Source organism: Ursus arctos, unplaced genomic scaffold (genome assembly GCF_023065955.2).
Source record: "Ursus arctos isolate Adak ecotype North America unplaced genomic scaffold, UrsArc2.0 scaffold_34, whole genome shotgun sequence".
Taxonomy (NCBI): Eukaryota; Metazoa; Chordata; class Mammalia; order Carnivora; family Ursidae; genus Ursus; species Ursus arctos.
In genome coordinates this window covers 3,630,854-3,646,015 of record NW_026623030.1, presented here as the reverse complement: position 1 = coordinate 3,646,015, position 15,162 = coordinate 3,630,854, and the positions used below count along the sequence as shown (strand labels likewise).

Genomic DNA, 15,162 nt, shown 5'->3' with positions numbered 1-15,162 from the left:
GTAGCCTGTACCACATTTTATTATTTTTCAAAAACATTTATTTAATATTTAGAGAGAGGGAGAGAGCACAAGCAGGGAGAGGGGCAGAGGGGAAGGGAGACAAGCCGAATTCCCGCTGAGCGGGGCAGGGTGGGGGTGGGGGTCTGACGGCAGGCTCCATCCCAGGACCCTGAGATCATGACCTGAGCCAAAATCAAGAGTCAGATGCTCAAATGACTGAGCCACCCAGGCATCTCTCACTTTTTTTTTTTTTTTTTGGCCTCACGTTTTAAAGTACTATTCTTTTTCTGGTTATGAAAGTAACGCATATTCAGCATAGAAAGTGTGGAAAATGAAGAATAATAGGAAAAAAATTAAAATCATCCCCAAACCCATACTTTAGAGCTAAACATTATTAATATGTCAGGGTTTTTTCAGTCTTTTCTCCTGCATATATACACTTATACGTGTTTCTTACACAATTTGGATCCAACAATATGATTTGTTTTGTTTTGGTAACAGCTTTCTTGAGATACAATTTACATACTATACAATTCACCCATTTTCTAAAATATTTTTTACTTTTAAGTAATCTCTACACCCGATATGGGGCTTGAACTCACAACCCAGAAATCAAGAGTCACATGCTCTACAGACTAAGCCAGCCAGGCGACCCACAATTTTATTTTATTATTATTAGTGTTTAAAGATTTTATTTATTTATTTGACGGAGAGAGAGTGAAAGCACAAGCTGGGAGACAGGCAGAGGGAGAAGCAGGCTCCCCACTGAGCAGGGAGCCCGATGCGGAACTCAATCCCAGGAACCTGGGATCATGACCTGAGCCGAAGGCAGACACATAACTGAATGAGCCACTCAGGCACGCCCCCACAATTTGAAAGTGGTGTACAATCCACTGGTTTGTAGTATATTCACAGAGTTGTGCAACCATTACCACAATCAGTTTTAGAACATTTCATCACCCCACATTTCATTCCTGTTTCTGGCCAAATTCTAGGGGTATTCCATTGTATGGGGATACCATATTTTATTCATCCATTTATCCGTGGGTGGACATTTGTGCTTTGTGGATATTATGAATAAAGCTGTGAACATCTGTGTGCAAGGTTTTGTGTGAACATATGTTTTCATTTCTCTTGGAATTGCTGGGTCTATGATAAACTACATGTTTACTCTTTTGAGGAACTAACAAACAAACCATGTGATTTTTTTATCCTGATTTTCTCACTTAACATTAATCATGTGCATTTTCGTAAATGGTTAAATGTTCTTTGAACACTTGGCTTTTAATGTTTGCAGACTTCCAAATCGTAGTTAACCATTGCCCTGTGGGTGGGCATTTCGATTATTTCCAATTTTCCTATTATACACAGCATTTCAGTGAACATCGCTGGGCATCAATCTTTTTATGCAGCTCTGGTTATTTCTACAGAGCAGATTAACCAGACCATTGAATCGAAGAACACAGCAGTCTTAAGGCTCTTGGTGCATAATGATAAATTGCCTTCCAAAAAAGTTGTGTTAGTTTGCATTCTGGCAAGTCGAATTTGTACTTTCATTGTCTCCTGAGGTCACCAAAGTAGGGACTTTGGATATCTCTGACCCCATACCCAGCTCAATATGTAGCACATAGTACAAGTTACACAACTTAGAGTGAGCATAGGAAGACCCAGTCTCTGCGTTAACAGAGGCCACAGGATGGAGAGGAGGGTACAGGTGTCTGAGACCTCATCAACACAAGCTCCACAGGACTTACCGCCCAGTTGACATGGGGACTCCCTGCAGACACAAGTCTTAATAAGGCATCGTGAGGCCAAGAACCCTCGATGCTGACGCTGAAGTGGCCAATGTGAGATGAGGAGCCTCACACCACAGTCCCTGAGGGACAGACGCTGGTAGGGACGGGCTGAAGACCGGCAGTAACTTTTTCGTACTCTACTCTGTGGGCAGCAGTCTTTACATGGAGCACTGGAAGAAGTACCTTCACTGAGCTGGGGAGGTCATCAAACTCTCTGTCCACTTGGATATCCTGAGGAGAAACCCATTACAAGGCAGTACATTACCACCTTTTGAGAACTTCACTGTTTTTTTACTTAGACCACAAGGTATTGAAGAAACTCCTTAGGGCAGCTTCTCTCGTATGGATGACAATGTCATTACTCCCCAAACCATGAAAATAGAGAAGGGGGTGGCTCCAGAGGAGCTCCTTGGGGCCTGCACTATTTCTCAGTCTAGGGCCTGGTTGCATCGGTGTGTTCTGTCTGTGGACATTCCCAGCCCTGACCCACGTGCACTCTTCAGCATAAACATTACTCCTCAATAACAAATGAAAAGTGAGGGGAGGGGAGGAATACTAGCACCAATGGGGTCTTTCTCTACACAGGCCTTTTCTGTGGGGTCTGTTAGCTCATCCCCTCTTCACAATGAGCCTGGCTGGAAGATTGTAGCCCCATTTCACCTAAAGACGAGGCTGAAACCTGGGAAGGGTTTTACATGAACTGTCAGGATTCAGAAGTATTTCCCTTAGGGGCGCCTGGGTGACTCAGTCAGTTAAGTGTCTGCCTTCGGCTCAGGTCATGATCCCAGGGTCCTGGGATCGAGTCCCGCATCAGGCTCTCTGCTCAGCAGGGAGCCTGCTTCTCCCTCTCCCTCTGCTGCTGTTCCCCCTGCTTGTGCTCTCTCTCTCTCTGTCAAATAAATAAATAAAATCTTAAAAAAAAAAAAAAAGAAGTATTTCCCTTACAGCTAAGGAGAAAATCTAGGCTGGGGAGATTAGACTAATAACAGCTAAGGAACAGGAAAATAGAATATTGCATCTAGACTAGTGTTACTCTTCAATTCAGAAGATCCCATGTTGATGACTCAGGATTTGGTCCCAGGCTTATCTGATTCTCACCTCTGTGGTGCTTCCATTACATTAAAAGCTCCTGATAATAGCCATAGGTTGTATTGAATGAGCATATATTTTTGCAGAACATTTTTATATATCATTCCTTTATTTATTTTTTAAAATATTTATTTAAGTAATGTCTGCACCCAACGCGGCGTTCAAACTCACAACCCTGAGATCAAGAGTCACATGCTCTTCTGTCTGAGCCAGAGATGTGCCCCCTTCTTCTTCTTTTTTTTTTTTTTAGTGATAGAAGCCAATGCTAACAGGAATTCTCAGAGCGGGAGGAACAAGGTCAAGGCAAGCTAATCTCTGGCTTTGGAGCTGTAGAAACCGGGCAGGCAGAAGGAAGCAATGAGGCCATTTGGCATCAGTTGTCCCAAGCCTGAAGGATTAGAACTATAAAAACATGCATCTGGAACGGTTTTGACTTAAATCTGGGTTGACCTCAACCGGGGTTAGAATAAGCAGTGATGTGTGACTAGACTTCCTTTTAATAACTCATATTTGAGGATTCTCTCTTTAATGTTTAACTACTTTTAATTTTCTATATTAAAAAGGCACAATTGAATGAAAAGGAGTCTTAAGTTCTCTCAAGGCCACGTGAGTGAATCTTCCAGCACCATGATCCCCCTGCAGACAGAACAGGCCCGGGGGGGCCTTGCAAGTACTCAACGTGCAAATCCAAACATCAGTGAACAGCGAGCTTCCTGTCCTCTCAGCCACCGATTCTCTCTCAGCCAATGAGGAACCCAGGCAGGGGTTGGAGGTGAGACCATGGCGGTACCCCCCAGTCAGGAGTGGCACTGTGACCTTACAGTCAGGCCGGAGGTGGGACTCAGAGTCAGCCACACTAAGTATGTGGGCAGGGCACTCTATTTCTCTAATCCCCACTTTCTTCCTCTAAATGATAACTCAGGGGGCTGTTGGGAGTGTCACAGATGAGATTTATGAAAAGCTCTTACAGAGAAATCCAGGAGTTCTAGGCTGGACATTGGATTATCCCGGACAGACTTTAGAACTCCAAAGCAGCCTTCGCCTCGCATGGGATTCCTGGACATCTGAGAAACACACACACAGTTGAGAAAAACCAAGCCCAGGGAGGCTGGTGGAGCAACTCCAAAGGGAAGGAGGGACTCTTGATACCCACTGACGTGACTCAGGACAGCCCCACTGTCTCAGCTCAGAAGTTGTCTCCACTGACAGAATGCCCTTGGTGAGCCTGTGGGGCCAGGATAAACACTGGCGGAACACCCCCACCCCCATGTCCAACTCTGCCGGGCACCAAAGGTACCGACACACAGGGCACATCCCTGCCTTTAAAGAGCTCACCCATTGCGGGGAAGAGAGGAAGGAAACATTATGGAAATACTGGTGCACTGAGAGTGTGCATCGGCTCTCCTTGGGAGGTAAAGGGTAGGCAGGGGTTAAAACACCTGCCCTGACTTTACAGGTGAGGGGCGCAGCGCTGGGTATTTCAGCAAGAAGAGCAAGAAGAGCGAAGCAGAGGAGAGAGATTGCACCATGTGCAGAAAATTGAGAGCAGCTTGGGTGAGAGAATGAGTTTCACAGGTGGAAGGCAGAGGGGATGTGGCAGAGCCCGGAGCCCAGTGTGCAGTGAACGATGTACTGCTGAGCTTGGATTTATCCAAGGGGAGCTGCTGACACGCCAAGCAAGGAGGGACAGGAGCACGTTGCTGGTTTAGAGAGATCACCTAGTAGGTAAGAAGGAAGGGCCAGAGATAAGAAACCAGCTGGTCCACAGAACGTGAGGGGAAGTGAGAAATGGGAGCAGGTAGCCGGAGCACTCTGCAGGAAGTAAGATGAACGATGGAAGGCAGGGCAAAGAAAGGGAGGGGTGAGCACTGGGCCCCCCTTCTGACTCCATGCGGAGGCCCCCCACCTCCCCCCAACAGGAGGCAGCCCTTAGAGAGAGATGTCTTCAGGTTGCGCTTTGTGCCCATGGGGCATCCAGGGGACTATCCAGCAGGTGGCTGGAAATGGGGATCCAGAGCTTAAGAGAGGTCTGGGTTGCAGCCAGGGTGGGGTTGGAGGGGTGGGTGGGAGAGGAGTGAGCCTCAGGCTGGGTTGGGAGTGTATACAGGGCTCCTCTGCCAGCTGAGGGAGCTGAGAGCCAGGCAGGGCTGGGTGCCCCCTGGACCTGGCAGTACTGTCCTCTGAGCACTTGCTGTGGGCACAGTGGCCCTCACGGGCCTGCTCCACCCCCGGGTGCACACTCCCTTCTCTGTCCTTTGCTCTCAGCCCCGCCTCGCCTCTCCTACCCACTGGCAACTCTGAAGGAAAGGAACCCCTTGTGTGCACACGAGGCCTCGGGTAGGTCTGAGTATGGCCAACAGTACACCTGGGCTGATTGGGTGGACTGAGAAAGAGTAAGGACAGCTGGAAGGTGGGGTGACACTGCTGGGAGGGAAGGAAGGGCGAGGGAGAGGTCTGAAGAAGCGCATGGGTCAGGCCAGAGATGGGTGAGTGAACGGCAAGGGAAAGAAGTGGTCACAAGAGGAAGCCAGGAGGCCCCCTCCCTTATCTGGGCTCTAGACCCTGTGTACCCCACTGGAGTGGAAAGACGTTGCAGGGGAGGGATCTGCGTGGACACTTATAGGGGGCCTCGCCCATCAGGCTAGCACTCACAACAAGAATCCTCAGTGTCTGATTGGCCCGGAGGCCCAGGCCCAGGCTCAAGGCTCCCACTGCAGAGATGCGGTTGTTGCTGTAACAGAAAGACACAAGCATTTTGCTGCCTTCGGAGCGGCTGTGCAGAGCCACACTGCCCCAGGGGCCCAGCTGGTGTGCCCCGTGCATCCACCTGGTGGGACTTCACGTTCCAGCCTCCACTGATGCTCCAGGGACCCTGGGCAGGTCACCAGGTAATGGATGGATGGTGACCCTGCTTCGAGGCTCCCAGTGCTCAGGGAGATCACTCAGCAAACACACTAGAGCACCCCTCCCCCCAGGGGAAGTCAGCTCCGACTCCCAGGCCCTCAGAGCTCAGCAGGTCCTCCCACAAGTTCCACCCCCCATGAGCACCCCATTTCTATCAGCATGACATTGTCTGTTCTGGAAACCACCCAGCTCCCCCCTCACGTCCTCTCCTCCTTCTCAAGATGGACCTACACTCTGGCCCCAGCACCTCTCTTGGCCACTTCATCTCAGAGCCAGTCCCTCTTCCCTCTGACCTCGCAGACCCCAGCTCTGGCCTCGAATTCCAGCATGTCTCATAGCCTCTTCCGGCCCTAGTTCCTTCCATGGGAAGGACAGAATTGCATCGGGCAGACCCTGCCCACTCCAGGAGCCCCCTCCCGGGGGAAGTGCTCAGCCACAGCAGTCCAGGACCCGTTGGGCTTCTGGCTCTTTCTTTGCCTGTGGTTTGCGGTCCCTGCTCTGGTTCCTTGCTGAGGACTGGGATGCTGCCGGGGCCTGGAGCAGCAGCTCACACTCAGCAGGCACCCGGCGGTCACGTGCTGAGCAGAGCATGAGCACTCACCCCCACCAGGCTCGGCTGAAGATGTTTTCTTTGTTTGTTTTGTTTTGAAGTAGGCTCCACGCCCAGCATGGAGCCCAATGGAGGGCTTGAACTCACCACCCTGAGACTGAGACCTGAGCCGAGAGCTGAGATCAAGAATCAGACACTTCACTGATTGAGCCACCTAGATGCCCCTCTACTGAAGATGTTTTATATATATGTTTTCAATTCCCAGCCCCCACCCATGTAGCAGGAATTATGAGATCCCAACGTACAACGCTGAACTTGAGTGACGAGGACACAGCTGGGTGCTTGCTCTTGGATTGTGGCGCAAGCGCCATCATGGGTAGACAGTGGCATGTTTGGGAGGTAAGGAGGTAAACAGCAGCAGGATCATGGAGTCCCTGATCCCTCAGGTGGCTTTGGACTTGGAGGCTGTGACACGGGGGCCATCCTATGCTCCTCACCTCATGTTGAGTTCCTCCAACACGTTGTTGGTCTTAAGTGCCTCAGCCACTGCAGATGCCCCAGGATCTCTAAAGCCATTGTATGAGATGTCCAGGACTCTGAGGAAGATGTTTGCCTGGAATGCAAAAGAGGGAAGCCAGGAGACTTCCCATGAACGTGGCCAGGGACCACAGCCGCAGAGCCCAGGAAGCCTGACGTACAAAAAACACAGACTGAGAGCAGAAGGTCAGAGGTTCCAGGTAAGAATCTTGTGGCTTGAAAGATGGCGACCAGGAGAACGGAATGACTGGAAGCATAGAACCAAGGGTGGGTGTGGGTGTGGATGACCCTCAGAGCCTGACACAGCGATCTGACTCATGCCTACGTGGGGGGACCCAAGGGCAGGTACTCTGAGGCACAGAGCAGGATCCCAAAGGGGCTCCAGTGAAGGGTAGTTGGGACACTGTGATGGGGAGAAGGGAGGAGCTTGTAGCTGCACTGGGAAGACAAAGCCTGACCTCCCACTTGTGGAGCCAGAACCCTAGGTCAGCTCTGGGGGAGTGGGCAGAGCAAGGCAGCTGCTGCCATTTCCTGAGAACCCCACGAAGGTAGCCCGCACCAGGGGCATCCTGACAGGGGCTAGGAGCCACCCATTCCCAAGGCCTATGAACCACACCATCCAAGGAAGCGAGTGGGATGTTTGAGAGTGTGTGCTGGGACCCAAGGGCGCAGGGTGTCACCTCAGAGAAGCGTCTGCATATGCCCACAGTGAGCACGTTTCACCAGACCACACGGAGTCCCCTACCGGCCAAGCGTCTGTGACATCTATAGTATCTGGAGAAGGTATGCAACATTCACCCGTAGACCCTTCGGGAAGCGTCATGAGAGTGAGCATCGTGGTTTGGAGTCACGAAATGGGGCCGGGAAAATTAAAGTCACCACACAAAATATTTTTTAAGCTCTTCTTAAAAGATCCAAGGCTCATTTCTGAAGAGCTGTAAAAACAGGGAGCTGGCACCTGGGAGACCTGTCCCCGTAGGACAGGCGGGAAGGGTAGACAGGCTGCTGGGGTGTTCATACCTCCAGTCCCCGGGCAAAGGCTACAGCTCCCGGTCCTCGAAGGTGATTCCAGCTTACATTAAGCTCAGTGAGTCCTGTATTTTCTGCCAGGGCTGGTCCAAGTATCTCCCCTTCAGAAACACCAAGACAGGTGTTATTCATTCTGTTCATTCCTTCAGAAAATGATACTAATGACCGTGGTGTGCCAGGGTCTCTGCTGGGCTGCAGAGTCACCAAGCTGAACCCAATATGGGCCTGCCCGGTCCTCAAGGAATTCACATTTAATGGGGGAGATATAGTTGATCCTTGAACAACATGGGGGTTAGGGGCACCAAACCCCAGTGCGGTCGAAAATCTGCATATAACTTTGACTCCTGCAAACCTCAATGACTGACAACCTACTGTCGACCAGAAACAAGACCGTAGTGAGAACGTACAGTGTTGATTAACACAGTTTGTAAGTTACCTGTATTAGATACTGAATGTTTAATTTTAATTTTAATTTAATTTTTAAAATTTAAGTTCAACTAGACACTGTATTCATACAATAAAGTAAGCTAGAAAAAATATTATTTTTTTAAAGATTTTTGTTTATTTATTTGAGAGACAGATCGCATGCAAGAGAGAGAGAGCACAGAGGGAGAGTGAGAAAGAGAAGCAGACTCCCTGTTGAGCGGAGAGCCCGATGCAGGGCTCCATCCCAGGACCCTGAGATCATGACCTGAGCTGAAGGCAGACACCTAACCGACTGAGCCACCCAGGCGCCCCTAAAGAAAATATTACTGAGAAAATCATGAGGCACCTGGATGGCTCAGCTGGTTGAGCATCCGGCTCAGGTCATGATCTCAGGGTCGTGAGATGGAGAACCCTGCCAGGCTCTGCACTGGGTGTGGAGCCTGTTTGAGATTCTCTCTCTCCCTCCCCCTCTGCCCCTCCCCCTCTGCACACTTCCAATATCTCTCTGTCCCTCTCTCTAAAATTAATAAATAAATCTTAAAAAAGAAAACCAAATGAGAAAATACACATATAATACTGTACTGTATTTATAAGAACATTTGTGTGTAAGTGGACTCATGCAGTTCAAATCCATGTTGTCCAAATGTATATACAGATTAATGGGATATGAGATATTATAGATTACAAACAGGGATGTGTAGGAATAGGGTAGGGACTAACCCGGCCTTAGGGGGGTTGTCGGGAAACTGAGGACAGAGAGATAACCTTGAAGACTGAGGGACTCACCACCTGTTGATGCACGCACACTAGAGAACACACACAGGAAAGAGCGAATGTGTGGAGGCACGAGGGAGCATGGAGCACTTGCGGAAATGCCCACAGGCCTGGCAGGTGGGAGGAAGCCAGTGAAACAAGGTAGGAATCATGGGCACTGGAGAGATGCCAAGAGGCCTTCAATGCTCAGCCAAGGCTTTGGGGCACCAACCAGTTAGTGGTGAGTAGGCAGGGAGGGCTTTAATAAATGGCCAAGCTGGGCTCCTTAGCGGCAGGCGTAAGGGATGGACTGAGGTGGGCAGGGACAGAGATGAGAACCTTGGGAACCAGTTGGAAGGCTTGTGCTATGGTTTATAGACAAGAGGAGATGAGGCTGGTGCAGCTGTGTGGAAAGAAGGTACACGTGGCAGAGAAAGGAAGGAGGAAGCAGTGCAGACTAAGAAACCTTAAAATTTTTAGCATGTAAAAATGGACAGAAGACCCACCCAACCACCATGCTCTCTACTCTGTCAGCATTCAGCCAGTCTGATCTGCTCCCAGTCCTCAAAAGCACCAGCAACAACATGAGTCTGGGCTGTCCCCCTGGGTAGAAATTTGACCCCCTTCTTCACCTGGCTAACAGCTCCTCATCTTTCTTTTCTTTTTTTTTTTTAAGATTTTATTTATTTATTTGACAGAGATAGAGAGACAGCCAGCGAGAGAGGGAACACAAGCAGGGGGAGTGGGAGAGGGAGAAGCAGGCTCATAGCGGAAGAGCCCGATGTGGGGCTCGATTCCAGAACACCGGGATCACGCCCTGAGCCGAAGGCAGATGCTTAACAACCGAGCCACCCAGGCGCCCCAGCTCCTCTGCTTTCTAACCTGGGTTCATGGCATCAGGAAGCCTTGTCTGCCCAGCTGGGCTGTGCTGCCTTGGGCCCCATGTTCACTGTGCTTCCATCCGTCCAGACCCTGGTCCAATGACCTCTCTTTGCCTGGTCAGTCTCTCCCACCAGCCCGGGAGTCCTTCAAGGATCTGAATTTGACCCCTCCCCCTGGTCTCAGCTCCTCATGTGCTTTAGTAAGGCTAGTTTGAAGAAAGGCACAGAGGAAACACAGATGCTCTAACTGAGCAGAACTAGCTTGCTCGGGGGCGCCTGGCTGGCTCAGTCAGTACAGCTCGCGACTCTTGATCTCAGGGTTGTGAGTTCAAGTCCCACGCTGTGTGCAGAGTTTACTTAAAAATAAATTTTCTAGGAAAGGAGAAGGAGAAAGAGAGAGAGAGAGGAAGGAAGGAAGGAAGAAGGAAGGAAGGAAAGAAGATACACAAAAAACTAGCCTGCTGGGATGCCTGGATGGCTCGTCAGTGGGGCCTCTGCCTTTGGCTCAGGTCATGCTCCCAGGGTCCTGGGATCAAGTCCCACATAGGGCTCTTTGCTCAGTGGGGAGCGCTCTTCGTCCTCTGCCTGCTACTCCCTCTGCTTGTGCTCTCACTCTTTCTCTCTGACAAAGAAATAAATAAATAAAATCTTAAACAAACAAAGAAAAATACCTAGCCTGCTTGGTCAGATCCCACTGCAGCAAGATGTTTTAGTACCTTGGAGAGCTCCCTGCAAGACAACTGGGACTCCCTGTGCTGCCTCCCTGACGACAGGACTCTGGATTCCAAACCCAGCACTGGGTCTGACACCCAAAGATTCTCAGGTACAGGTATGTATTTCCCCCCTTCCTCAGACACTTCTAGGGCTGGGAGGAGAGGGTGGTGGTCCCCACTTTGTAGGGAAGCCCCTTCTTTGCTGAACAACTAGAAGGTGAGACGGTTCCTCTACATACATGAACTGGCCTCTTGAAATTCCAATGCTTGGACTTCACGACCTCTGCAGCCAATTATGAGGTAGGTGCTACCTTCGCCATGGGTCAGATGGGGAGACTGAGACCCAAGCTCTTCACCCTTCAAGGGAGTCAGGCCCACCCACAGATCCCCACTTGGGGAAACAAAATGGTCCTGCTGAGTTTGTCCTTTTCCGAGATGAAGACCTCCCTGCCACATATTTGCGCAGCCTTCCCAGGGCCTTAGCTTCCTGCCTTCTCCATCCTGGCTGCCTCTCTGGTACTTGCTTTTTTTACTGTGAAGGCCCAGGGGGACATCTATACTTTGTTTGTTGGAAGTCTGAAATGATCTTGTTTATTTATTGAGAGAGAGAGAGAGAGAGAGAGAGAGAATGGGCAGAGGGAGAGGGAGAAGCAGACTCCCCGCTGAGCAGGGAGCCCGACAGAGGGGCTCCATTCCAGGACTCTGGGATCATGACCTGAGCCGAAGTCAGGTGCTCAACTGACTGAGCCACCCAGGTGTCCCTGAACTTCTCTTTTAATTTCACAGACTTCTCATAATGATTTTCTTAGAAGGGAAACAGGCTCTCTGGCACTTAACTTCTAAGGCTAATCCTCAAAGGCTAAGGTTGGTACCACCCCCACTCGAAGCTGCTTGAGACAGGACAGTAATTCCCAAACTTTCTTGATCAGACAAATCTCCTAGGGCACCCATTAAAATGTAGATGCATGGGCCTCGCCTCACCAAGATTCTGGTTCAGCAGGTCCAGGGCCCAGGAATCTGGGTTCCTAACCCAGGGTCCCAGGTGATTCCTATACTTGACTGGAGTGGTTGAGGATGGACAGGTAGAAGTGCATGCTCCTAGCAAAGCAGATAGCCTTGTACGAAGGCCCTGGGGCATGAAAGTGGTGAGATCAAGGAATCCCATCAATGTCTTCCACAGCACTTGCAATAAAATATTCATATCTGCCAAGATTTATAGTCCTGCAGCCCTCTACTGCCTCTTCTGCTCCCAGTGCAGCCCCTCTCTCCTGGCTCACTAGGCCCGTCACAACAGTGTCTATCAGTCTGGGAAAGAAGCCTGCATGTTCACTGTTCCTCTGCTTGAAATGCTCTCTCCCTGGTCTTGCCATGGCTCATTCCTTCCCATACTGCCCATTTCAGCTTAAATGTCATCTCACAGAGCCCTCCCCAGCCACCCCTCTAAGGCAAGGGATCTCTATTCATCTCTAAAATCATGCCTTGTTTGTTTATTTTGTTGCACCAATAATTAGGGAGAATTCTCTTGTTAATAGGTGTTCCCTGAGGCCAGGGACTCTGTTTTGTTCACAACCAGGTCACTAGTGGCTAACTTAGCACCCAGCACATGCCGTAGCAGGCAAGGGCAATCTGGGGAATGGATTAAGAGTTCTGTGTGGAAGGAGTGTAGGAGAGCGGCCGGCCAAAGTGCGACATGGGAAACAGGAGCCAGAGTATGAATGTTCAGAGTGGTGCTGCCAACCTCCACCCGGCCCTGTCCCAGGAAGATGGGCTCCAGGGCCCCATAGTGGCCCTGGCTGGATGGTACCTGCATGGTCATTCAGCTGGTTATAGCTCAGGTCCAGGGATTTCAGGCCCGTGTGGGCCAGCAGGAGTTCAGCAAGGGACTGGGCTGCGTGCTCCTCCAGGCTGTTCCCTGCCAGTCGTACCTTCTGCACCGTTGGGTTCACCGTGATGGCAGCACAGATCGCCTGGGCTCCCGCCGCTCCCATCTGGTTCTCCGACAGGTCCACATCTAGGAGTTGGCAGCACTCCTCAGTCAGTGGGATCCCAAGCCAGGCGCCACCCTCTTCCACTTTCCTCTCTCCCCCAAACCTGCAGGCCTGAGGCAGCGGAGGAGACGATACAGCTGGACTATCCTGGGCTTGCATGGTGACTCCACCTCTCATCAGCTACATGCATCCCTTCGGGCCCCAGGCAGCTTCTCTGATGCCCAGCCCCCCTCCATGCAACAAGCTTCTTTGTCTAAGGGTTCCAACCTCCTACTTCACGGTGCTGTATAGGCACCCCGTGGACGATTCATGCGGGGCAGCAATATAACACACCCACAGAAGTCTTCACCGATGCATTTCTGGGAACTGGCAATGACAGCCCCGGTGGCCGTGCACGGAACACATACGTGAGTGAGGCACCTTGCTGAGCACTTCAATGCGGTTTCATTTCATACTCAGCACAACCCCAAGGGCTAGGTGCTAGTGCTGGGGCCATTTCACAGATCGAAAGACTAAGGCTTAGCAAGGTGGAGCAGCTTGCCTGGGGCCCCCTCGCTCATCAGTGGTAGAGGTGGCATTTGCATCCAGCCCCACTTCATTTCCACCCAGCCATCCACCTTCTCACATTGCCCATCCCCTGCCTCTCTGTTGGAAGACTTTCTCACCCATTTAGGGAATAGGAGGCCACCACATGCAGGGGATGCTGGCCAGAAGAGGAGAGGGGAGTGGGGGGCGGGCCGGGTCAGGAGAGGAGTAGTATCCAGCATTGGGGGCACCATAGAGAGTCTAACTCCACCCCCACCCACCACACCGTGTGATGAGGCCCCTGCCCCAGCAAAACCAACAGGGCCCAGGTGAGAAGGCCTGGCTGTGGAGGAGCCCACACCCCCCAGGAAAGGGAGGACTCAAATCTGCCCACCTGTCCCAGGCTCAGCACCTACCACAGATACTGCTGCTTTTACTCAGGGCACCTGCCAGGGCCTCCACGCCAGCCCCACAGAGCCCATTGTCTCGAAGATCAAGCCGCTTGACATAGGGATTGGACGTCAGTGCTGAAGCTAGAGCCCGAGCACCCTGGGACAAAGAGGGGCCTGAGGGACCTGGTCCTTCCCAGGGGTGAAGGCCCCACACACAGCCGGCTGCTACCCTGGCTCATTTCCAGGGCTCAGCCCCCCAGTGCCCTCCAACTGGAAGGCCCTCTCCTTCCCACATGCCCAGGGGGCACCTTCTTATCCTTCTAGGCTCCACCCAGATCTCACCTCCTGGAACCTTCCCTGACCGCCCCGCGCCCCCCCCCCCCCCCGCAGCAGGTTAGGGGCCCCCTGCAGACCTCCCAACCATTACACTGAATTCTGTCATAGCCCTGATCCCACCCGTCACCCAGATGCGGGGGATGGGACATGTCTGACGCTCATACAAGGCCGGGGAGTGTGTGGTATGGGCTCATGAAGGGGCCACTCCCATGGCTGCTGTCTCCCAGGTCCTGTCACTCCAAGCCTGACCCCAGGGTCTCTCCAGGGTTACCTGGGGCCCCAGGCCACGATGCCGCAGGTTCAGCTCTGGGCTGCTCCCTTGACGCAGAAAGCAGGAGGCGGGCACAACACTATGGGCCTGGCAAGACCTCAGGTAGAGGGGGTTCTTGACCAGTTCTCCAGGCCCACAGATGCCTGACAGGAGACAGGGAGATGATGAATGTGGATCCCTCTCCAGACACAGTCGCCCACTCCCCTGCCCCGTGTCACCTTGCAGCCTGTGTTTCCCTCTAGAGGCATTTCTTCCTGTGCTAGTAGGGGCACTGAAAGTCAGAGAAAGCAAGTCCTTTCCCTAAATTCAGACAGCTAGTAGTAGTGAACCCTGGCAGAGCCAGGATTAGAACCTTTCCTGTCTGGATTAGAACCTTTCCGTGCCAAAGTGCTCGCTGCGTCTTTTCCACTCGTTTGCAGAGCACGTTGTTTTGTGAATATTTTATGGGGGAAGAAACGGAAACAATTCTAAGTTCTATATACTTATTAGCTTAGTTGTTCTGTGGGTTGGGAAAATCCAGCCCTGATCCTGTTTTGGGGTGGGACACGCCTTCTTACACTGCTTGGCGGGCTTTAACATCACTCACTTTGGAGGCGTTTTCTAAAGGTGGAACTCCTGATGTCGCCAGGAGCATTGTGGGGAGGGCCCAGGGCTGACTGGAGGGGCCGCCGGCTGTCCTGAAGGTGTCCCACGGAGGGGTGCGCTCCCTGCTGCACAGGGGTCCCTTGCCCACTTGGCCCCAGCCTGCACCCTCCAGCCCTGCCAGAGAAGCTCCCTAGGTGAGGGGACAGGCCTGCCCACATCCCTGCCCGGGAGCACCTTCCATCTCCTGGTCCGAGTCTGAATCAACGCCCGAACCCTCCTCGGCCTCCTGGGCCCCTGCAAGACGCCCAGCGGCCACTGCCACCTCCTCCTCCTGCTCTTCCTCCTGCTCCTTCCCAGACCTTTTGCAGGCTGCCCTCATGGTTACGC

General features: G+C 51.8%; 1 protein-coding gene across 1 annotated transcript; it reads right to left on the bottom strand.

Moving 5' to 3' along the window:
* Positions 1-1,052: 1,052 nt before the first annotated feature.
* LOC125283028 (leucine-rich repeat-containing protein 74B-like) lies at positions 1,053-15,154 on the bottom strand. The gene is given in 10 exon segments (XM_057305969.1): positions 1,053-1,928; positions 1,930-2,027; positions 3,854-3,949; positions 5,538-5,616; positions 6,837-6,952; positions 7,897-8,006; positions 12,483-12,689; positions 13,608-13,740; positions 14,191-14,333; positions 15,010-15,154. Coding segments are annotated over 10 exon segments (1,263 nt in total). The 3' UTR covers positions 1,053-1,792.
* Between the last annotated feature and the right edge of the window lie 8 nt (positions 15,155-15,162).